The 25,581-nt window shown below is 42.6% G+C and overlaps 1 protein-coding gene across 7 annotated transcripts in view; it reads left to right on the plus strand.

Moving 5' to 3' along the window:
- bbs9 (Bardet-Biedl syndrome 9) overlaps nucleotides 1–25,581 on the plus strand; it is a 453,250-nt gene that overhangs the window by 79,763 nt on the left and 347,906 nt on the right. For 6 of the 7 annotated variants that reach the window (XM_078539791.1, XM_078539787.1, XM_078539785.1 and 3 more), the window contains 2 exons: nucleotides 5,715–5,855; nucleotides 11,169–11,264. In XM_078539791.1, coding sequence (XP_078395917.1) covers nucleotides 5,715–5,855; nucleotides 11,169–11,264 — 237 coding nt within the window. The remainder of the gene's footprint in view (nucleotides 1–5,714; nucleotides 5,856–11,168; nucleotides 11,265–25,581) is intronic. The other variant, XM_078539790.1, reaches the window with a different exon arrangement.

Here is a 25,581-nt window from a genome sequence, read left to right on the forward strand (position 1 = left end):
CCACGAGGGACAGGTGGTACGGCACGGTCCAACTACTTGGAGCGTTCCGCGGCAGCGTGGCCAGACCCATCCTTCGCAACACTGGGGACAGGTAGAACCTCAGCACGTAGTGACACTTGGTGTTTGCGTACCGAGGATCTACACACAGCTGATGCAGCCGCACACAAAGGTGGCCATCAGTATGAGGGCGATGTTGGGCACGTTTTTTCCCCCTTTATCTTGGCTTGTACATCGCGTCCCTGCGGACATGATCCATTTTCGACCTCCAGATAAAGCGAGAGATGACTCGGGTGATCGCCATCGCGCAGGAGTCTGGAATGGGCCAGACCTGTACAGCAACAGCGAGAGTGCCTCACTCCTGATGACCAGGTTCTTACCTGCAATGGAGAGGGAGCATCGCTCCCACATGCCCAGTTTTCTTTTCACCATAGACACTCGCTCCTTCCGGTTTCTAACGCATGCCCCGGTCCCTCCGAACCATATCCCCAGCACCTTCAGGCCGTCAGCCCTGACGATGAAGGGGACAAAGGATCGGTCAGCTCAGTTCCCAAAGAACATGGCCTCGCTCTTCCCACGATTTACCTTGGCTTCTGAGGCCAGTTCGACTGGTATTGGTATCAAAAGACTTTATACTTTGCAGGGAGTGTAAAGCATTTGATGGTGCATTATTGAAGATCCAGATGTTAATTTCTTGCTGTGGTGTTTTGCACATTCTGGTCTTCCTGACTACAAGATTTAACTGCTGGAAAATGGCAATTGCTGCACAGAGAGATTTTGGGGCATATTCGGCGCATGGCTTGAGTGGACTTGTGCAGTTTCTTAGGAAATCTCAGACTCACTTGGAGTGGGTAACTAATATGTAGATTTTGAGTAGTTTGGAGTGGTGGGGGTGGGGGTGGGCAGTGGGTGGTGGTGGCACCGAGGGAGGATGTCAGTTCCTGATATTTAAGCTTCTTTAAGATATGTTGAATCTGTGTGTTCAATGTCCAGTTGTATAATACCCTGACCTCGGGTAAGAGGAATAAAAACAGAAAATGCTTGAAATACTTAGCAGGTGTAACAGCCTCTGTGGAGAGAGAAAAACAGAGTTAACGTATCAGGTTGGTGTTTCTGACAGAGTTACTGACCCGAAACATTAACTCTGTTTCTTTCTCTACAGATGCTGCTAGACCTACTGAGTGTTTCAGCATTTTCTGTTTTTATTTCAGATTTGAAGCATCCACAGTACTTTACTCTTGCTCAACTAAGAGGAAATTGGTCATTAACATGACTCATGCCTTTGTGTTCAATCGCCTAAAATTATCACATAGCACTTGAAAGTTGTCTTGCCTACAGGTATTATCCATTACTTGAGTGTTTGATCACCCTCCTGTTACAGCTGACAATTGTCGATACTTACTGAATTTGTTAAATAGCTTGTAAAGCTTATTTATATGCAGATCCGCAATCCCTCCGCCTCCTGCAGATATAAATATGAATTGCCATCATTCCACATGTGACCCGTGATAGGTTTTGAATGTGAAGATTGAAACAAACCTTTTTAACACACAATCTGAACACTTCATCCCGTGAAGCACATTTGTCTCCATGTTCTTATCAATCTGTGCACTGAGGGATAGTTTGTGCTTTTATTTTATGACATTTTACTTTACCTATTAAATGTACACAGCAATTTTAAATTAACTCGAGTGCCCCACTATTGCTGATGCATTGGTTTGTGGTTAGTTTAGTTGCAATTTTGGTAGATTTGATTAATCAATGAATGCTGGGAATGAAATGTTTACATTAAAAAATAAATGCAAATTCACCAAAGGCCATACTATGAAACATAAATGATGTAAAATGCATTATTTTATGAATATCAGAGATGGCTTGGCCCTTCAAATGGTTATATGCCTAACTCTCAACTAGTGGGGAAGAGTTTTGGTCCCAAGAATGGAGGTGAGATGTGGAGGATGACAGCTGTTGTTGGCTGAGTCAATAGAAAGATTGCTCAGTATCTCAGTTTTTCAGCCAAGTAACTTTTCATCACGTGAGATACTATTGATGAAGTAACAATCTTTATTACTTCATTTTGAAAAATCAGCAAACAGTTAAGGAAAAAGTCAAAAAGAATCACAGTGAAATGATTATGAATATCTATAATTTATTTGGTGTATTTGTACGCTAAACATTTATGCACAACAAACTCATTGTTGGTGCAATATCAAAACCAGAAATCAGCTGCTTTCAGTCAAATGATGGGTGTCTTAATTACCTTTCAGTCAGCGCACAGATTGAAACCCTATCCCTGACATTTGTTTATGTGTAATTTATACAGAAATAATGATTTATTTTCACACACAAAGGAAATAGGAAACAATTCATGGATTTAATTCCAGACGGTGATCCATTTAAGAGGAAGCAGGAAAAAATCAGTTTACCTAAAGTGACCACAGATCAGTATTTAGTTCATTAGAGTTCACTTGGATACTGCTAATATACAAGTTCAACAGGTAATAGGGAAGGCAAATGGAATGTTGGCCTTTATTTCAAAGGAAGTGGCATATAAAGATAAGGAAGTCTTGCTAAAACTATACAAGGCCTTCATTAAACCACACTTAGAACACTGTGAATAATTTTGGTCCCCTTGCCTAAGGAAAGATATACTGGAATTGGAGGCAGTCCAGAGAAGGTTCACTAGGTTGATCCTGGGTATGGAGGGATTCTCTTATGAGGAGAGGTTGAGTAGGTTGGACCTGTACTCATTGGAGTTGAGAAGAATGAGAGGTGACCTTATTGAAACATATAAGATTCTTAGGGAGCTTGACAGGGTAGATGCTGAGAGGTTGTTTCCCCTTGGGGGAGAGTCTAGGACCAGAGGGTATAATCTCAGAGTAAGGGGTCACCCATTTAAAACAGAGATGAGGAGGAATTTCTTCTCAGAGAGTAATGAATTTACCACAGAGGGATGTAGAGGCTGGGCTGTTAAGTATATTCAAGGCTGAGATACAGATTTTTAATCAGTAAGGGAATGGAGGGTTATGGGGAAAGGCAAGAAAGTGGAGTTGAGGATGATCGGATCATCCATGACCTCATTGAATGGCAGAGCAGACTCGATGGGCCGAATGGCCTACTTCTGCTCCTACGTCTTATGGGGGAGAATTTTTCCCATGGCAGGCAGGCTTGGCGGGAGCGGGTGGGCGTGGCGCTGATCGGCTGCATGCCGCCATTTTACACGGGCGGGCTAGTGAAAGAGCACAGCAATCTCCCTGAGGCATGAAGCTGCCTCGGGGAGATTGAATGGATTTGAAAACTTTTAAATAAATAGCCAATTTTATTTAAACATGTCTCCTCATCTGACAGTGTCAGGTTTTAATGTGTGTTTCACAAGAGGAGGGAGAGGTAGAGAGGAGAGGGAATTCCAGAAACCAGAAAAAAACCCCTTCCAGGCAACATAGCATCCTGGTGTCATGTCTGTGGCCACAGAAATGTCCATTTGTTCCCCTTACGATAGAATCCCCTATCACTATTGCTCTCCCATTCTTTTTTTCTACCCCCTCCCCCGCCTCGCAACACCCTGCAGCTGAGCCATTTGTGGTGCCACAGACCTGGCTCTTTCTGCATTCCACTGAGAAACTATCTCTCTCCAGCAGTATCCAAAATGGGGAGTCTGTTAGAGAGAGAAATTGACCCAGGGGACTCTTGCACTACCTGCATAGAGCTTTTACTCTTTCCCTTTCTGCTTGTGCACTCTTTACCTGCGGTGTGACCACCTCACTGTACATGCTATCAACGAAGATCTCAGCCTTGTGGATGCTCCACAGTGACTCCAGCCACAGCTTCAGCTCTGAAACATGGATTTCCAGTAGCTGCAGCTGGAGACACTTCCTGCTCGTGTGGTCGCTCTGGACACTGGTGAGAAACAAAAAGGACACCTTAATGTAGACAGACTGGCCAAGCACCTTAAACAGCTGATTTGAAAGATTTGTTGCTATAAGGGGTTTGGTTGGTCAGACTCATCTCAATATGAAGAATTAAATGTTAAAATGTAATTCATTTATATATCTAAGCAATTAGCATGAAAACGATGAGTTTAAAATAAAACAGTTGCAAGACCCAATATATAAATTGCATGATAAGCTATAATGGCTAAGCACATCACGCCTGAACCCTTCGAAGTGATACAAGCCTTTCATAGACTAATAAGACCATGGGCTGATTTTGCTGTGTGTGTGTGGGGGCAGGCCTGACACGCAGATGTGTAAAATGATGCGCGATGACGCCGGGCATGCGTCCCGAATGTCATCGCATGTTATTTTGATATTTCGTTCGGCTGGCGCGCGCCGAAGGCGGCTGCACGCCCGCTGAACTGTCAACGGCCTATTAAGGCCATTAAAAAAGTAATTAAACTTGTTACCAACGCTGCCCGTCCAACCTTCAGGTTGATGGGCAGGCGAAGGGCCCAAGCAGCCTTCGCGTTTTTCAGGAAACCTCATCCCACAGGCGGGACGAGTTTTCCTAAAGCTTTTGTAAAATAAAAAAATAAATTTTCCTCACTTCACAAACATGTCCCAGCTCATGTGACACTGTCATAAGGGGAACAGATGGACATTTCTGTGGCCACAGACATGACACCGGGATGCTATGTTGCCTGGAAGGGGTTTTTTTCTGGTTTCTGGGATTCCTTCTCCTCTCTACCTCTCCCTCCTCTTGTAAAACACACATTAATACCTGAAATAAAAGCAGAAAGTGCTGGAATTACTCAGCAGGTCTGGCAGCATTTGTATAGAGGGAAACAGAGTTAATGTTTCAAGCCCAATATGACACTTCTTCGGAACTCACCTTAAAACCTATCCCTTTGACCAAGCTTTTGGTCACCTATCCTAATATCTCCTTATATAGCTCGATGTTAAATTTTGTTTGATAATGCTTCTGTGAAGTGAGTTGGGGAGTTTTATTACAAGTGCTGTATAAATTCAAGTTGTTGGTGTGATATTGGATAACATGCAACTGTGTTGAACCATTGCACGTAGGTGGCTGGCATTTTATTCCAGTCAGGCACATGGCTGTTATAATGGATGGTGTGATTTCATTGTTATCACAATGTATCAAAAATAATTGATATACGAAGGCATATCATTTTAAGCAGGGCACTTGAGTAGTCTGATAGCTCCAGTGGTATGGAATCAGAACCCCAGTAAGAGCATTTGATTCCCATCTTCACCTGGTGACCTTCCGTGAGTAAATTTCTTTAATACAAAAGCAAAATACTGCAGTTGTTGGAAATCTGAAACAAAAACAGAAAATACTGCAAATACTCAGCAGGTCAGACAGCATCTATAGAGAGCAGCAGAGTTAATATTGCAGGTAGATGACTCTTCATCAGAATTGAGGAAAGAGGTAAATTTCTCTAGTTGTGTTTAACATAAGATTTCACCTTGCAGAAGGAACAAATGAGCTTCAAGGGGAGAAAGCTCTAGTCATGGCTCTCATACTATATCTCAAGTCACCCTGCTTGGAGCACAATTCAGGGTAACTGTAGAGAAATCAGGAACAAAATCACCTTGTCTTATGATCAAAATGTTGGACAATGTTCATATTGCAAGGCTCGATTGATGGTGATAAGATTACATGAGCATGTTTTTACTTGGAAGTAAGCTTAAAAATATAGCTGCAGAATATAAACCTTCATATAAATTCTTCCAAAGTTTAAAAGCAATCTTGCCTTGCAGGTGTTCCTCGAATTGTACAGTGTTCATTTAGCTTGCCACTGAACTTAATTTGCCAACCAATTCAACCATCTAAGAATGCTGCTCACAAAATAACAATTGACACAAACAAACCACCAGTAAATCTGTCAGCTCTTTTTCCAGGTAAGTGCTCTACAACCAGTAATGGTTTCATAAATGAAGCATGAGCTATTGTTATTTATAATTGGGTTATTATAGAATAATTACAAGGCAAATCATCCTTAGCCAGCAGATAAAATAAAATCTATTTCTGTATCACTACTCAGAGAAGTAACCTCCACCTTACCCCATTGTCTTCCTTCCTCTGCTGAAGAGCATGACACCCTGTCAGTATGGTTTAATAGGTTCTGGTACCATTTTCCATGCATGTCCCTGGTCCGCGAGTGTTGTGGAATATGTTATCACTGGGGCATCACAGCTGAGTCTCACCTTATTCCTGCACAGACTTCGACTTGTATGTATATGGTGTTATGTATATGGTGTTATGATCTCAGTAGAGACCAGTAGCATTTTTAGTTTTTTAGAATCCGAAAACCCAAGTATTTATTAAAAGAGGCTCACTGTTCTCACTGTTCTCACTGCTCTCACTGTTCTCACTGTTCTCACTGTTCTCACTGTTCTCACTGTTCTCACTGCTCTCACTGCTCTCACTGTTCACACTGTTCACACTGTTCACACTGTTCTCACTGCTCTCACTGCTCTCACTGCTCTCACTGCTCTCACTGCTCTCACTGCTCTCACTGTTCACACTGTTCACACTGTTCACACTGTTCTCACTGTTGTCACTGCTCTCACTGCTCTCATTGCTCTCACTGTTCACACTGTTCACACTGCTCTCACTGCTCTCACTGCTCTCACTGTTCACACTGTTCACACTGCTCTCACTGTTCTCACTGTTCTCACTGCTCACAAAAGAATTTTATTACAAATAAAAACAAAGAGCATAAACTATAATAACTTAACTCTAAGATAATTTTAAAAATTAACACAATTGCTTAAACTCTAAATTGAATGTCTTAATTCCACTTTAATTCTACACCCATTAGGCTTGCACTCCAAAACTGTAAAATCACTTAATTATCCAAACATGGAAGATTAACCACATGGTCTGGGTTCTGTATCAATGGTTTGTATAGGGACTGAAATTTCTTGGGCCATCCATTTGTGTGGCAGGGTTGTCCCTTCAAATCTCCTCTAGCCATCCTAAGGCTGAAAGCTCCTGGTTCAATATAGGCGTCTCAAGCATAACCACCACAGTTCAGAACTCTCCTGGTTCTAATATCCTTTAACTATGGATTTTGATAACAAAAACCCTTTCTCTGTCCTCAGCTTGGCTATACCAGAAATTCAACTCGCTGTTAATAGAGCCCTTCAGTTAACAAGAGTTTTAACTTATTAGGCAACACCCAGAATTTCAACCAAATTGTGCTGAAAGAGATATTTCCATCACTCCAGGTTATTCTAAAACTCTTAAACTAAATTGCTTGAACAGAGAACAATATCTGGGAACCTACTCTCCCCTATAATTAACTTGTTGACCCTTTGTTTTTCTATTGTTTTCCTCCCAGGCAACCTGGTCACATGATCATTTACTGCACGCACCCCCCACCAACCAAGCTATTCTTTTACCAGAAATCAGATCCTAGTTCTTAGAGACTGCCACCCCAAGATAAGATATAGGTTTTTTTTCCCCCCAAAAGCACATGGGCCATCACAACCTTTAAAGTAATGAAACATCCCAAGGCACTTCACAGGAACATTATAAAACAAAATTTGACACCACATAGGGAGATATTGGGTCAGATGACCAAGAGCTTGATCAAGGAGGTACATTTTAAACATCATCTTATAGAATCATAGAAAGTTTGTGGCACAGTAAGAGGCCAATTGGCTCATTGTCGCTGCGCCAGCTGAAAAACGAGCCACCCGGCCTAATCCCACTTTCCAGCATTTGGTCTGTAGCCCTGCAGGTTCCAATGAGTTGAGGGTTTCTGTGTCTACTGTCTTTTCAGGCTGAGTGTTCCAGACCCCCACAACTCTCTTGGTGAAAAATATTTTCCTCATCTAATCTTTCTACCAATCAATTTAAATCTATGCCCTTAGTCACTGACCTCTCTGCTAAAGTAAACAGGCTCTTCCCATTCATTCTATTCAGGCCCTTCAGAATTTTGTAAGTCTCAATCAAATCTCCCCTCAGCCTCCTCTGTCCCAAGGATAACAATTCCAGGCTATCCAATCTTTCCTTATAGCTGCAATTTTCCAGTCCAGGGACCATCCTCGTAAATCACCTCTGTACCCTCTCTATGCAATTATATCCTTTCTGTAATGAGGTGACCAGAACTGCATACAGTACTCTAGTTGTATTTTATATGGTCCCAGCATAGCCTCCCTGCTCTTGTACTCTATGCCTCGGCTAATAAATGAAAGGATTCCACATGCCTTCTTAACCATTATATCAACCTGTCCTGCTACCTTCAGGGATCTGTCGACATTCACTCCACGGTCTTTCACTTCCTCTACACCTCTCAGTACGCTCCCATTTATTGTGTAATCCGTTGCCTTGTTTGACCTCCCCAAAAGCATCATCTCACATTTCTCTAGGTTGAATTCCATTTGCCACTTCTCTATCCACCTGACCAGTCCATTGATATCTTCCTGCAGCCGACAGCAATCCTCCTTGCTATCTACCGTGTGGCCAATTTTTGTGCCACCTGCAAACTTGGTGATCACTCTCCCAACATTTACATCCAAATCATTAATATATACCACAAAAAGCAGGGGACCTGGTACTGAGCACTGTGGAACCCCACTGGAAATGACCTTCCAGTCACAAAAACATTCAATTACAATTTGGTTCCTGCCACTGAGCCAATTTTGTATCCAACTTGCTACGTTCCCCTGGATCCCATGGGCTTTTATTTATTTTTTAACCAGCCTGCCATGTGAGACCTTGTCAAAAGCCTTGCTAAAATCCATGTAGACCATATCAACTGCACTACCCTCATCAATCTTCCTTGTTACTTCCTTAAAATATTCAATCAGATTAGTCAGACACGACCTTTCCTTAACAAATCCATGCTGACTGTGCTTGATTAACCCATGTCTTTCTAAGTGACAGTTTATCCTGTCCCTCAGAAATGATTTCAGTAATTTGCCCACTACCAAGTCAGGCTGACTGACCTATGATTATTCGGTCTATCCCTCACTCCCTTTTTAAAGAAAGGTACAACGTTAGCAGACCTCCAGTTGTCTGCTGCCTCACATGTATCCATTGAGGATTGGAAAATGATGGTCCGCTATTTCCTCCCTGTGGTTTCTTTTAACAGTCTGGCCCTGATGATTTATCTACTTCAAGGATGCCAATCCCCTGAATACTTCCTCTCTCCCCATGTTTATTACATCCAATATTCCACACTCCTCCTCCTTAACTACAATGTCTGCATTGCTCCCTCTTTCATGAAGACAGATGCAAAGTATTCGTTAAGAACCATACTCACATCCTCTGCCTCCACACATAAGTTACGTTTTTGGTCTTTTATGTGCCCTACTCTTTCTTAGTTATCCTAAAGAAAACTAAGAGACGTAAGTATAAGAAAGAGAGTTACAGAGGCAGAGGAATTCAGGGAAAGAATTGCAGAGCTTCAGGTTCAAGCAGCTAAAGACACAAGCACCAGTGGCGGAGCTATTAAAATCAGGGATGCTCATGAAGCTAGCACAGATATTTTGGAGGGCTGTAGGGCTGGAGGAGATTAAGGAGATGGGGAGGAGCTAGGCCATGGAGAGATTTAAAAGCAAGGATGAGAATTTTAAAATTGAGCCCATTATCAGACCGGGAAGCACTAGTCAATGAACACAGGAGTGACAGGCTTGGTGCGAATTATGATGGCAGTAGAGTTTTGGATAACCTCAGGCTTACAAGGGTATTCAGCAAAGCTTACTGACTAGTAATAACACTCCATCTCATTAAGCTGGGCACTGAGCCCAATTGCTGAGATTCATGAACTCAGCACAGAATCAAACTCGAGAGTTTCCAGGGCAAATGGCTCAGCTACTTAGTGCTTCAGAAGAGCTTCTCCATTTGGAGCATGCAAAAAGCACAGTAAACATAATTGTTAATCATGTGTATAAAATATAGAATTGTATTTTATATCCCATTAGCTATGCTTTTATAATAGTTTCCAAAAAAATTTCCTTAAACTACGCAAGACAAAATCTTTAAGGTTGTAGCAGTTCAATTGCTATAAAACAAGACATGTCGAAGCTTTTCATCTTGCACTCATCAGGACACCGCAAGAATACCAATATAAGGGAAAAACAACAACTTATGCTGAAGCTGTACATCCCAAAGACTGGCAGGATTGTATCAAACAGCATGTCCCAGTCACTGCTCACAATGGGCAAGGTACAGACTGTACCCAACCAGCCTGGCTTGGAAAACTCAAAGCACAGTATCCAACATTAGATGTGATTCCGTGACTGAACGTATGAACTTATAAACATACGAAATAGGAGCAGAACTAGGCCATTTGGCCCTTCAATAAAATCATGACTGATCTGTTTGCGTTTCAAATTCCACGTTTCCATCTACCTCCGATGACCTTAGATTCTTGTTAGGCAAGGGAATCAATCTACCTCTGTCTTAAAAATACTCAATGACCCGCCTCCACGTTTGGAGGCAGAGTTCCAAAGTTGCACAGCCCTCAGGAGAAGAAATTTCTCCTTTTCTCTGATTGGACAACATTTATTAAATAATTCTCAGTGTGCTAAGAATTGCACTGACAATTTAAGATTGTCATTTGGGCTCGCAGTGTGGCTTATTTGCATGTACTAGAAGCTCCATATATTAATACACAGGGCCCTGTTCTTTGTAGACAGAAAAAACAGGTACACACATTGCTCCTGTTTCAGACAAACAAAAAAGTGATAGCCATTCGCTGGCTCATTCCTCAGAGCAATGCCTTGACCAATCAGTGTCAAGCTGCCTGGTTTAAATTTTTAAAAATGTTCAGCAATTAACTGTCAGTCACCATCAATTGGTGCATTCTCAATGGCAACACCCCTAACAATCAGAGTCCACTTGCCAGCCAACCAGCACTCTTTTCTCATGCAGTATGTATTGTTGTTTTCCACTTATTTTGGTATTCTTGCGAAGTGCCCTGATGAGTGCAAGATGAAAAGCTTCAACATGTCTCTTTTTTCAGCAATACTTAAGTTCTGTACTACCAAACGGCTATTTGAATTTCAATTCTAATTTTAAAACACTTAACTAATTAAACTGACTAAAATTATTTATCAAGCAATTAGAAAATGTGTAGCTTTAACATATTTGCAAAGCCTAGCTTGAGCAATAATTTCAGGTTGAATGTTCTATCATGGTTTGCAGTGTGGCTATTATCCAGTTATATTTACAGTTAATTTTTTCTTTTATGAAAACAGATTTTCTTAGAGAGTCAGATGATGAGCAGATAAACGTTTTGGGATTTAAATTACTCTCGGGGGCAACAATTACACTTCTAGCCTCAAAGACATCAAGTGAGTATGATCTTGTGATTATCCCCATTAACTGCTTTGAAATTAACTAACTACAACTACTCATGGCATGTGACATATTAAAAAGGAGGGATTTATCCAACTGAAGTATTGTAGTTATTCCTTTGAATCTACTTTCCGTATTATGCTTCTCCCCCTTGCCTCTTTGACAAGAACGTGCAATGTCATACTGGATGAGTAGGCTGTAATGTAATATTGGCTCTTAATAAGTCTTATTGTAACAATTTTCGTACATAGTTATCTGATTGGCACAGTTTTACCAAGAAAAAAGTTGTCTGGTTTCAATTGTAGATACTTAATTTGTTAAAATTCAGTTTAACTTCTTCCTTTGAGTCAGAAGATATTAAGATCTTCTGGGGTCACTTACTGACCTTTTACCAATGCCTCTGGCAGTCAGAAAAGAATTAGGTTATAGGAGGATCACTCAGTTCCGCCTGGAAGTCTCTTAAAAGGAGAGATTTTCTTTTTCCAGTTTGGGGTAGATGACCGACCCATGGCATGTGAAATGCATGTTCAAAAGTAATTGACATTGTACATGGTTTTCACATTGAATTAACAATTAATTCACATGCTATATTGCTTATTAATAAATTGGAACGTTTGATCCTGTTGACAGTATAATTCCCTTTGTTTCAAGCAAAAACACTGTACAATGTCTTGAAATCTCCAAGAATAACATTTTGTGGCGTTTTCCTTTTAATCATTTTTATGGCACAGTGAATCGGGTTTCCTACTGTATATCAAACATCACTCTTGTGTTGAAAAGTGTGTTTCATTTCAGCATTGAGCACAGAAGTTAGTGCCAAATACTCTCTCTGCCATAAAGTTCATTTAATGTGTAACAGTATATTTTTTAAAATGACAATATCAGTGCCTGCTTTCCCAATTTAACCAAAAAAGCTAACATTTTCTTAAACTGGTTCGACATCTGATTTAGGTGACGAAGCTAACGCATATAATTCCCATAATAATTCTATCCCCATGCCTGCTAATCATCTGCATTTCAAACAATGGCACCCCAGCGGCTGGTTCAAATATGGCGCAGGGAGCCCCAGGGAGGCTGCCCGCGTTGGAGTTGCAGCAACGACATGTCCCTGCATCCTCTTGAGCTTGAGAGGCACCATTCATCCTGATCAACTGGCCGCGGTGAGGCTGGGGTGTCGAAGGTAAGAATGCAGTGCACTGAGGTGAGAGTTTTGGACGCTGCAAACAATCTTGTGCAGTCTCATTATTGATGGGAGCCTCCAGACAGGATTCCTCATTGATCATTGAAAGACGATGGCACCTTGATGCAGATCTCCATTGTCTCACCATGGTGCCTGGCATACACAGTGACAGTGTGATGACTTAAACTTATGAAATGTCGCCCTCCTCCCTTAGAACTGCCACTGAGCAGCCAAATGTGGGACCTCCAGGAGCTACCCCTGACACCGGAGGACCACCATGCTCCTGAACCACCTGCGCCACACCCACTCTCTGAACCAGGCACCAGCGCAGATACCAGCACTTTGGTGGGCATTAGTATCTGGGCTAGTATCTGAGGGCACTTCACACTCGCTTGAGGTGCAGGCGGAGGCAGAGAGTGCCCAGGGCGCCGGAAGTCGGAGGACTGTTGAAGACCAGGACGATGCTCAGTCGAAGGCTGATGATGAGCCTCTGGAGTCGTCCATTAGCCAGCAGATACTGGAAGCCCAGCAGGGTGTGTGGGAGGATCTGGTGGAGATCCATGTGTGCCCTGGTCTCCGTTGTGGAGAGGCTCCTCGAGTAACAGAATCAGGGGTTCCTGGGGATGTGTCCTGACCTGCAAGCCCTCACACAGGCAATGACCTCAGCTGGTCAGTGTCCATGTGAGAGATGGATGGGGCACCCAGTATCCCAGCTAGGTGCACATCCATCAATGGCGAGCAAAGAGGTCCACAGCGACCTCCTGTTGGTGCACGAGCTGTCTGTCGTCTCTGCGGGCTCCTGTCAGGGCGCTCTGGTTGATGGCAGCAACTCCTCTGCCCCTCTGCCAGTGACCGTGGCATCTGATGAGGCTGCGGTAACTGGGGAGATGCCAGCAGTGGCACTGGCTGCTCCCTCCCAGGCGGGGCCAGCACAGGTTCCACTGGCCAGAGGACGCCCGCTAAGGTCCTCAAGGTCAACAGGACAGCAGAGTCAGCAGCCTATCTCCAATGTCGGTGCCAGCAAAGGGGGAGCACCTAGACATAGCATCGTAAATGTAAGTTTAAAACACCTTTAAGCACAAAAGGGACTGGTCACAGGTGATCTTTTGTTCCCCCATTTTAATGGTGTGACCAACAACATCAGATATTGTTCCGTCCAATAATATGAGAGTTCCAACATTAAATTACATTTGCTTTTGTGTTATTGGCCTGAGTATGCTTCATTTGTTTTGTAGGTGCAGGGTAGGCCAGTGTGTAATGCTGGACGTGGGTGGCTTGAAACTTTATTGCACAGGCACTTGGGGGCAAAGGAAAGGGTCATCTCTGCGACCCAGGATGGTGGCAGCAGCCCTGGCATGAGGAGGGAATATGAAAATAGATAGGCAGCCATTATAAAGGAGAATCCTAAAGCCTTATAAATAGTAAAAGAGGAGGAGTAGGGCTTTTGAAGAAATCTCCACAGTTTTTGCCACAATCTGCTATTAGAGTGATGGGAATGTTGTGGAACATTCCTGTAGTTGAAGATATACCTCACTGCAATTTCAAATAACTTTTTTTATTCATTCATGGGATGTGGGCATCACTGGCTGGGCCAGCATTTATTGTCCATCCCTAGTTTCCCTTGAGAAGGTGGTGGTGAGCTGCCTTCTTGAGCAGCTGCAGTCCATGTGGTGTAGGTACACCCACAGTGCTGTTGGGGAGGGAGTTCCAGGATTTTGACCCAGCGACAGTGAAGGAACGGTGATATATTTCCAAGTCAGGATGGTGAGTGGCTTGGAGGGGAACTTGCTGATGGTGGTGTTCCCGTAGCCAGAATATTATGCTCGTTGGGCAGACATGCGCCCGACCCAAACGAGTGTAAAATGATGCACGATGATGTTGGGCGAGCGTCCCAACGTCATTACACGCTCGCGTGATATTTCGGCCGGCGGGCGTGCGCGGGAGTCGGCAGCTGCCCACTGACAATTAAAAGGCCTATTAAGACTCTCAAAATCCCAATTAAATGTTATCTTTTGCTGCCCGTCCAACCTTTCAGTTGGTGAGTAGGTGAAAAGGCCAAAGCGGCCTTTGCACGTTTTAGGAAACCTCATCCACAGACGGGACGAGGATCCCACAGCAATTAAAAATAAAATAAACATTTTACAATTTCATTAAGAACATGTCTCTGCTCATGTGACAGAGTTACATGAGACATGTTTTTTTACCATTTTATCATTCTTTATTTATCATTTTCTATATCTTCAGCTCCCTGAGGCAGCTCTATGCCTCGGGGAGCTTTTCCTGCACACCCTTGTGGACATGTGCGAACTTGCGCGCCTACCCCCACCCCACCCACCCCCCTCCAAAAAAAAAAGGCAGTGCTGCTGCGCATGTTTCACACTGGGCCGGCCTTAATTGGCCCATCAGCGTGAAATTGCAGTCTGGCCCTGATCCCAGGTGGCAGTTGGCTTCCCGACCGCCCCTGCTGAGCGCCCCCCGACGAGGGCAAAATTCTGCCCCATGTGCCTGCTGCACTTGTCCTAGATGGTAGTGGTCGTGGGTTTGGAAGGTGCTGTCTAAGGAGCCTTGGTGAGTACTTGCAGTGCATCTTGTAGATGGTACACACTCTGCTGCCACTGTGCATCAGTGGTGGAGGGAGTGAATGTTTGTGGATGGGGTGCCAGTTAAGCGGGCTATGTCCTGAATGGTGTGAAGCTTCTTGAGTGTTGTTGGAGCCACGCTCCTAGCCTCTGAACTGCTCTTGTAGCCACAGTATTTATATGGCTAGCCCAGTTCAGTTTCTGATCGATGGTAACCTGCAGGATGTTGATAGTGGTAGATTCAGTGATGGTAATGCCATTGAATGTCATGTGGCGATGGTTAGATTTTCTCTTGTTGGAGATGGTCATTATCTGGCACTTCTGTTGGGTGAATGTTACTTGCCACTTGTCAGCCCAAACCTGGATACAGTCCAGGTCTTGCTGCATTTAGACATGGACTGCTTCAGAGGGTTAGTGACTTTGTTGTTTTTGTCATTTCAAGGAGATTAGTAAGTGTTTGGAATTACTTAAATACCATGTTTACACTGAGTTTCATTTTTATATTGACTTTTAATGGAATATGCATTTTATTTATGCAATGAATATTCCTTCATGACATCTTTGGCAATCTCTCCTTGGCCTCCACTTTTCGTTGGCCTTCTATCCAGCTTCACCTGCTCCACCCCCCCCTTAAACAGTATAAATTTTATCACATTTTTACTTCTCTTTAGCGCAGAAGAAGAGTCATACGAACTCGAAACGTTAACTCTGTTTTACTCTCCACAGATGCTGTTAGACCTGCTGAGTTTTTCCAGCATGTTCTGTTTTTGTTTCAGATTTCTAGCATCCACAGTATTTTGCTTTTTATCTTATGTGAATATTCCATGTTTGATAAAATGATGACATTTATTATAGCCTGATCCTAGTCTGATAGAGTATATACCACCTACCAAGGGCAAGATCACATATAGCAGCAACTGATCTAAACCGTGAATCAGATCAGAATGCAGTGACAAAGGCTCTCTGTTCATTGCTGCGTTTACTTGGATATCAGCAGCTAATGCCTCATTCCGGTTCATTAGGAACTCTTCATCAGGAGTGGTCAGTGATGCACAGCACAACAAAAATATTGAAGGACAAAAAAGTATAAAAAAGCATGTATGATATTGCAAATGTTTTTGGCAAAGTAGGAGGATTTCATGAGCGCAGAGAGCAGTTTATATGAATACAATGAGTGTTAAAGTGATCTTGAGTAGATAATGTTGGGGGTTTCCTTCCTATTTTAAGGGTCTTAATTTGGAGAGGCAACAGGAAAGAGCACATGAACAATGTGCAAATTACACCTTTTCTTGAAATCTGTGGGCTAATTGCATTATCATTATCTATAAACCAATTCTGAACCTATAGTCCTGGAAAATCCCCAGGTGCTTTCTTCAGGTAAAACCTTATTAGAAGAGAGGTTTAGATTGCAATGTCCAATTCATTAACAATCATTTTCCCTCTTAAACTAGATCTGGGGATTGAATTAATCTGTAATGTAATTTAACATTGTGGCTCCCACTGGGGAAACTACTTGCAACAAAAAATGAAATAAACATTATAAGGCACTCCTCACGGCAGTCAGTAGGACCCAGAATGTGAATACAGGAGTCTTCATCACAGCTTGTCTCTCCAAACCACATGCAGGCTCTGCTGTCATTTATTTTGAATAGTTCCTCGACAGCCTAGGATGTTGACAGGAGGCCCTGCATCAGGGACTGTTTAGTTTCCCTGCCTTCCAGGACCCTGAGTTTGAGTACTCCAATAAGGGATCAGTTATATAAAAAAAACTCAGTGAGCTCTTTTAATACCTTTTTTCAGCCTCAGTAACAGACTTGGTTTTCATACCCTGTCTAATCTTACTCTCAGGTTCACCTCCCTTCTCTAGCAGGCCCAAGCTGTGAAGTGCTTCTCGACAGTGGAGTTGTACCTGAGCAATTGGCCTCCAAATAAATTGAGGTTGAGCCTAGCAGGAGCTCCAGGATAGTTGTGTTTTGGGGGAAAGAAAGGTAAACTGCTGGTAACAGCAAAACCCAAGCTGGGAAACAGTTAACAAAATGTTGCATCGTTGTGCTGCACCTCAGGCAGAATACATAGAGCGGAAATAATACTTAATGCATAGAGAATTAAATTATTAGGCTATCTTGCATAAACTAGGTTTGTATTCCCTCTGATTTAGAAGATTAAGGGATGATCTAATTGAGGTGAGGTGTTTAAGATAATTAAAGGAGCTGGTGAGGTAGGTAGAGAAACTATTTCCCCTTTGAGGTTTACAAAACTATTAGAGCCAGGTTAGTAAGGGATGATTTCAGGAAGACTTCTTCACATAAAGGGTAAGAATTAGGAGCAGGAGTAGATCATTCAAGCCCATTCAGCCATTCAATGAGATCATGATTGAGCTTCTACTTAAACACCATTTTCCTGCACTATCCCCGAATACAACCACAGAATCATAGAAAGTTCACGACACAGGAAGAGGCCACTCGGCCCATCGCATCAGCGCCAGCTGAAAAATGAGCCAACCAGCCTAAATCCCACTTTCCAGCATTTGGTCCGTAGCCCCACAGATTACAGCATTTGAGGTGCATATCCAGATATCTTGTAAATGAGTTGAGGGTTTCTGCTTCTACTCCCCTTTCAGGCAGTGAGGAGCTGCAATTTTCCAGTCCTGGCAACAGCCTCGTAAATCTCCTCTGTACCCTCTCTAATACGATTATATCCTTTCTGTAATGCGGTGACCAGAACTGCACGTGGTACTCGATTTGTGGCCTAACTAATGTTTTATATAGTTCCTGCAGAACCTCCCTGCTCTTATACTCTATGCCTCAGTTAATAAATGAAAGGATTCCATATGCCGCCTTAACCACCTTCTCAACCTGTCCTGCTACCTTCAGGGATCTGTAGACATTCACTCCAAGGTCCCTCACCTCCTCTACGCCTCTCAGTATCCTCACATTTATTATGTAATCCTTTGCCTGGTTTGACCTCCCCAAATGCATCACCTGACACCTCTCTGGGTTGAATTCCATTTGCCACTATTTTTCCCACATGACCAGTCCATTGCTATCTCCCTGCAGTCGACACCAATCCTCCTCGCTATCTACCGTGCAGTTAATTTTTATGTTGTCCACCAACTCCTTGATCATTCTCCCTACATTTACATCCAAATCATAGTATATACCACAAAAAGAAGGGGACCAAGTACTGAGCCCTGAGGAACCCCACTGGAAACAGCCTTTCAGTCAAACGAATTAGGAACAGGAGTAGACCACTTGGCCCCTCGAGCGTGCTGCGCCACTCAACGAGATCATGGCTGATCTGACTTTTACCTCATATTCCTGCCTACCCCCGATAACCTTTCACCCACTTGCTTACCAAGAATTTATCTACCTTTTGCCTTAAAGATATTTAAGGGTTCTGCCTTAAAGCTTCTGCTTTTGAAGGAGAGAATCCAAAGCCTCTCAACCCTCTGAAAGAAAAAAAAATTTCCTCGAGTTGGTTTTAAATGGGCGGCCCCTTATTTTTAAACATTGACCGAGAGTTCTAGATTCTCCCACAAGAGGAAGCATTGTTTCCACATTCACCCCGTTAAGTCCCTTCTGCATCTTGCATGTTTCAATCAAGTCGCCTCTTTCCCTTCTAAATTTCAGTGGATACAAGGCTATCCTGTCCAGCTTTCCCTCATAAAACAACCTGCCCATTCCAGGTATTAATCTAGTAAACCTTCTCTGAACTGCTTCTAATGCATTCACATCTTTCCTTAAATAAGGAGACCAATACTGTACACAGTATTCCAGATTGTCTCACCAATGCCTTGTAAAACTGAAGTATAACCTCCCTACTTTTGTATTCAATTCCCCTCGCAATAAATGATAACATTCTATTTGCTTTCCTAATTACTTGCTTTAACTGCATACTAGCCTTTTGCAATTCATGCACTAGGACACCCACATCCCTTTGCTCCTCAGGGCTCTGCAATTTTTCACCCCTCACCATTTTTTTATTCTTCCTGCCAAAATGGACAACCTCACATTTTCACACATGATACTCTATTTGCCAGATCTTTGTCCACTTACCTAACCTATCTATATCCTTTTGTAGTCTCCTAATATCCTCTTTACAACTTACTTTCCCGCCTATCTTTGTATCCTCAGCAAATTTAGCAACCATACCATCAGCCCCTTCATCAAATCATTTATATAAATTGTAAAAAGTTGAGGCCCCAGCACTATTCCCTGTGGCACACCACTCATCACATCCTGCCAACCAGGAAAGAGCTATGCCTACTCTGTTTCCTGTTAACTAGCCAATCTTCTATCCCATGCCAATATGTTACCCCCTACGCCATGACCTTTTATTTTCTGCAATAACCTTTGATTAGGCACCTTATCAAATGCCTTCTGAAAATCTAAGCATAATACCGGCCCCCCTTTACCATAGCACATCTTTCTTCTTCAGAGAACTCCAATAAATTGGTTAAACATGATTTCCCTTTCACAAAACCATGTTGACTCTACCTGATTACCTTGAATTTATCTAAATGCCCTATTATAATGTCTTTAATAATAGCTTCTAACATTTTCTCTATGACAGACGTTAAGCTAACTAGCCTGTAGTTTCCTGCTTTCTGCTTTCCTCCCTTTTTGAATAAAGGAGTTATATTTGCTAATTTCCAATCTAATGGAACCTTCCCCGAATCTAGTGAATTTTGGACCGCACATCAACTATCTCACTAGCTTCTTTTAAGACCCTAGAGTGAAATCCATCAGGACCCCAGGACTTGTCAGCCCACAGTTCCAACAATTTGCTAAGTACCGCTTCCCTGATGATTGTAATTTTCCCGCGTTCCTCCCTCCCTTCTAATTCATGATTTACAGGTATTTCTGGGATGATACTTGTACCCTCTATGGTGAAGACCGATGCAAATTACCTGTTCAATTCATCAGCCATCTCCTTACTTTCCATTAACTCTCTAGATTCACTTTCTATAAGACCAATGCTGACTTTGTTAACTTTTTTAAAAAAAATCTATAGAAATCGTACTATCTGTCTTTATATTTCTAGCTAGCTTTTACTTTAATTTTTCCCTTGTTATTAATTTTTTAGCCATTCATTGCTGTTTTTAATATTCTGTTGAATCTTCTGACATGCCACACACCTTTGCACAATTATATGCCTTTTCTTTACGTTTGATACTATCTATAACTTTTTTTTAGTTATCCACGGATGGTGGATCCTCCCCTTGGAATATTTCTTTCTCATTGGAATGTATCTATTCTGAAATATCCCCTTAAATGTCTGCCACTGCCTCTCTATTGACCTATCCCTTAACCTAAATTGCCAGTTCACTTTCACTAGCTTTGCTTTCATGCCATCATAATTGCCCTTATTTAAGTTTAAAATATGAGTCTTAGAGCCACTCTCCTCTCTCTCAAATTGAATCTAAAATTCAATCATATTGTGATCACTGCTCCTTTGGGATGCCTTCCCTAGGACTAAAGGAGACAGCCATAGAAATAGTGGATGTGTTCGTTGTCATCTTCCAAAATCCTGTAGATTCTGGAACAGTTCCGGCAGATTGGAGGGTGGCAAATGTAACCCCACTATTTAACAAAGGAGGGAGGGAGAAAACAGGGAATTACAGACCAGTTAGCCTAACATCAGTGGTAGGGAAAATGTTAGATTCTATTATAAAGGATGTGATAACAGGACACTTAGAAAATATCAAGAGGATTAGACAAAGTAAGCATGGATTTATGAAAGGGGAATCATGTTTGACAAACCTACTAGAGTGTTTTGAGGATGTAAGTAGTAGAATAGATAAGGGAGAACCAGTGGATGTGGTGTATTTGGATTTTCAGAAAGCTTTTTATAAAGTCCCATATAAGAGGTTAGTGTGTAAAATTAAAGCACATGGGATTCGGGGTAATATATTGGCATGGATTGAGCATGGTTAGCAGACAGAAAATAGAGAGTAGGAATAAATGGGTCTTTTTCAGTATGGCAGGTGGTGACCAGTGGGGTGTACCGCAGGGATCAGTGCTTGGGCCCCAGCTATTCACAATATATATAAATGATTTAGATGAGGGAACCAAATGCAATATTTCCAGGTTTGCTGATGACACAAAACTAGGTGGGAATGTGAGTGGTGAGAAGGATGTTAAGACGCTTCAAGGTGATTTGGAAAGGTTGAGTGAGTGGGCAAATACATGGCAGATGCAGTACAGCATGGATAAGTGTGAAGTTATCCACGTTGGTAGGAAAAACAGAATGGCAAAGTATTATTTAAATTGGGAAATGTTGATGTACAAAGGGACCTGGATGTCCTTGTACACCACTCACTGAAAGCAAGCATGCAGGTGCAGCAAACAGTTAAGAAGGCAAATGGTATGCTGGTCTTCATTGCGAGAGGACTGAGTACAGGAGCAAGGGTGTCTTGCTGCAGCTGGTGAAACCACACCTGGAGTATTGTGTGCAGTTTTGGTCTCCTTACCTAAGAAATGATAAATGAAGAGTCATTTGGACTCGAAACATTAACTGTGTTCCTCTCCACAGATGCTGTCAGACCTGCTGAGTTTTTCCAGCTATTTTTGTTTTTGTCTTAAGAAATGATATGCCTGCCATAGTGGGAGTGCAGTGAAGGTTCACCAGACTGATTCCTAGAATGGCAGGGATTGTCGTTTGAGGAGAGAATGGGTCGACCAGGCCTGTATTCAGTGGAATTTAGAAGAATGAGAGGGGATCTCATTGAAACGTAAACCATTCTGACAGGGCTGGACAGACTGGATGCAGGGATGAAGTTTCCTCTGGCTGCGGGGTCTAGAACAAGGGGTCACAATCTCAGGATACAGGATAGGCCATTTAGGACTGAGATGAGGACAAACTGCTTCACTCAGAGTGGTGAACCTGTGGAATTCTGTACCACAGAAAGCTGTGGAGGCCAAGTCACTGAATATATTTAAGAAGAAAATAGATAGATTTCTAGACTCTAAAGGCGTCAGGGGGTATGGGGAGAGAGCGGGGGCATGGTGTTGAGTTAGAGGATCAGCCATGATCATACTGAATGCTGGAACAGGCTCAAAGAGCTGAAAGACCTACTCCTGCTTCTATTTTCTATGTTTCTATGAGGCCATTAATTAATTGTATCTCGTTGTACAACGCCAGGTCTAGTATAGCCTGCTCCCTGATTGGCTCCACAACGTGCTGATCTAAGAAATTATCTCAAATATTCTATGAATTTGTCATCTATGCTACCTTTGCCCATCTGGTTGTTCCAGTCTATATATTGATTAAAATTCCCCATGATAATCGCCGTAACTTTCTGACAAGCTCCCCTTATTTCTTCTTTGATACCCCCATCCTACCATGTGACTACTTTTTGGGGGCCTTTACTCTCACGGGTTACTTCTTGCCATTATCATTCCTTATCTCTACCCAAACCACTTCTATACTCTGGCTTCCTGAAGTTAGGTTATCCCTCTCCATTGTGTTAATGTTGTCTTTAATTGACAGAGCCACCCCTCCACCTTTTCCTAACTTCCTATCCTTCCTAAAAGTCACATATCCTTCAATGTTCAGGTCCCAATCTATGACATCCTTCAGCCATGTCTCTGTAATGGCTATTAGATTGTACTTATTTAATTCCATTTGCATTATCAGTTCATCTGTTTTGTTTTAAATGCTACGTGTGTTCAGATACAGAGCCTTAGATTTTGTCGTTTTATTATTTTTGTAACTCCTAGCCTTATCTGTTGGTTTATTCTTAGACTTGTACTCTCTGTCCCTTCTTGCCATGGTCTGTTTATCATTTCTCATATCAATACCCTCATCTCTTACCTTGTCTCTACACTTTGATATACCACATCTTCCCACATTTGATCCCTTGCCCCCATTATTTCGTTTAAAGCTCTTTCTACTTCCCTAGTTATGTGGTTCACAAGAACACCCGTCCCAACATGGTTCAAGTATAGACTACCCCAACGGTACACCCCCCACTTTCCCCAGTACTGGTGCCAATGCCCCACGCACCGGGACCCACTTCTCCCTTTCCAGCCTTTGAGCTATGCATTCATCTTTCTAATCTTATTAGCCCTATGTCAATTTGCATGTGGGTCAGGTAATAATCCAGAGATTATTACCTTTGAGATTCTGCTTCTTAATTTGGTACCTAGCTCTTCATATTGATTATGCAGAACCCGTTTCCTTGTCCTTCCTAAGTTGTTGGTACCTACATGGACCATGACAACTGGATCCTCCCCTTCCCGCTGCAAGTTACTCTCCAGCCCTGAGCAGATGTGCTGAACCCTGGCATCGGACAGGCAACACAGCCAACTGGACTTTCGCTCTTTTCTGCGGAGTACAGTGTCAATTCCCCTCACTATACTGTCCCCTACAATGACTACATTGCTTTTTATTCCCCCCACTTGAACGGCTTCCTGTACCATGGTGCCATGGCCAGCCTGCTCATCCATCCTGCAGACCTCATTTTCGTTCTCACAAGTTGAGAGCATCTCAAACCTGTTTGACAGTCGCAAAGTCTGAGGCTTCTCTGCTACTGCCTGTTCGGTCCTTTTTACTTGTCTCACTCACAGTCCTTCATTGCTGACCAAAACAGACGACCCTATTCTGAGAGGTGTGACTGTATTTTGGAACAAAGCGTCCAGGTATTTCTCTCCCTCCCTTATGTTGCACAGTGTCTGCAGTTCGGCTTTCGGATCAGCAGTAATCCTGATGTGGAATTCCCCTAGCTGCTTACACCTTCTGCAGATGTGTTTGTCCTAAATCGCCTTGGTGTCCAGAAGTTCCCACATTCCACAGCTGCAACATAACACCTGTCCTGCCTTTGTTACTTATGTTATTTAGTTAATTTAATTGAATTACTTTTTTAATTAACTTGGAGCAATTCTTATGTATTCTACAATTTACTCATTCACTCACTTTCCAAACCACTTTATCCAATTCAGGGTCGTAGTGAATCGGAGCCTATCCCGACAGGCAATGGGCGCTAGGCAGGGTACACCCAGGATGGGACACCAGCCTATCACAGGGCACACACACACTCTCACTCTAAGGGGCAATTTAACCTTAGCCAATCCACCTAACTAGCACATCTTTGGACAGTGGGAGGAAACCGGAGCGCTAGGTGGAAACCCATGTGGACACAGGGAGAATGTGCGGAATTTGCACAGACAGACACCCCAGGTCACAATCGAACCCGGGCCGCTGGAGCTGAGGCAGCAGCGCTAACTACTGCGCCACCGTGCCACCCAGGCTACAATTTACTGTGCTTATCAAATGCTAGTCCCGTTGATGATTAAAAATTAAAAGTTTCTTAACTACACGGCTATGTGTTTTAAGTGTTTATTTCAATTATTTTATTTTATTTTTATTTTTGTTTTAGTTCTTCTTCTTTGTAGATCTACCTTAACCCCGTGTCCAAAGCTGGCTACGCACTGTCCCTCATGCTAAACACTTACCGGCCAATCAACTTACTAGTTTCCTGTGATGCCAGTTTTTTTTTCAAAAAGCACCTATTAATAAATACACTTTGTTTCCTGCCACTGAGCCAATTTTGTATCCAGCTTGCTACATCCCCTTGGATCTCATGGGCTTTTTTTTTTAACCAGTCTGCCATGTGGGACCTTGTCAAAAGCCTTGCTAAAATCTATGTAGACCACATCAACTGCAGTACCCTCGTCAATCCTCCTTGTTATTTCCCCAAAACATTCAATCAAATTAATGATATTTTTAGTATGTAGAACTTTATCAATTTCAGTCTTGAATTTACTCAACAACTGAGCTTCCGCCGCCCTCTGGGACAGAGAATTCCAGAGATTCACCACCCTCTGAGTAAAGAAATTCCTTCTCATATCAGTTGTAAATGGCCTACCCTTTATTCTGAGACTGTCTGCCCTGGGACCAGACCCCCCCGCCCCCCCGGGAAACATCCTTCCTGCATCTATTCTGTTGAGCCCTGTAAGAATTTTGAATGTTTGTATGAGATAACCTCTCGTTCTTTGAAACTGCAGAGAATAAAGGCCCAGTCTATTTAATCCTCCCTCATTGGACAATCCCTCCATCCCAGGAACTGATTTGGTGAACCTTTGTTGCACTCCCTCAATGATAAGTATATCTTTCTTCAGGTAAGGAGACCAAAACTGCACATAAAACTCCAGGTGCAGCCTCACCAAGTCTCTATATAATTGCAATAAGACATCTTTACTCCTATACTCAAATTCTCTTGTAATAAAGGTCAACATACCATTTGCCGCCTTATTTACTTGCTGTACCTGCATCTTCGCTTTCAGTGATTCATAAACAAGAACACCCAAGTCCCTTTGAAGTTCAACACTTACCAGCCACTCACCATTTAAGAAATACTCTGTATTTCTGTTTTTCCTACCAAAGTGGATAACCTCATATATCTCCACATTGTATTCCATCTGAATAGTGAAAGTTTGGAACTCCACCCCCCCCACCCCCCCAAAAAAAAAAGCTGTTGAGGCTGGGGCCAATTGAAAATCTCAGAACTGAATTTGATCGGTCTTTATTAGGCAGAAGTATTAAGGGTTATGG

Source organism: Cetorhinus maximus, chromosome 4, assembly GCF_964194155.1.
Source record: "Cetorhinus maximus chromosome 4, sCetMax3.hap1.1, whole genome shotgun sequence".
Taxonomy (NCBI): domain Eukaryota; kingdom Metazoa; phylum Chordata; class Chondrichthyes; order Lamniformes; family Cetorhinidae; genus Cetorhinus; species Cetorhinus maximus.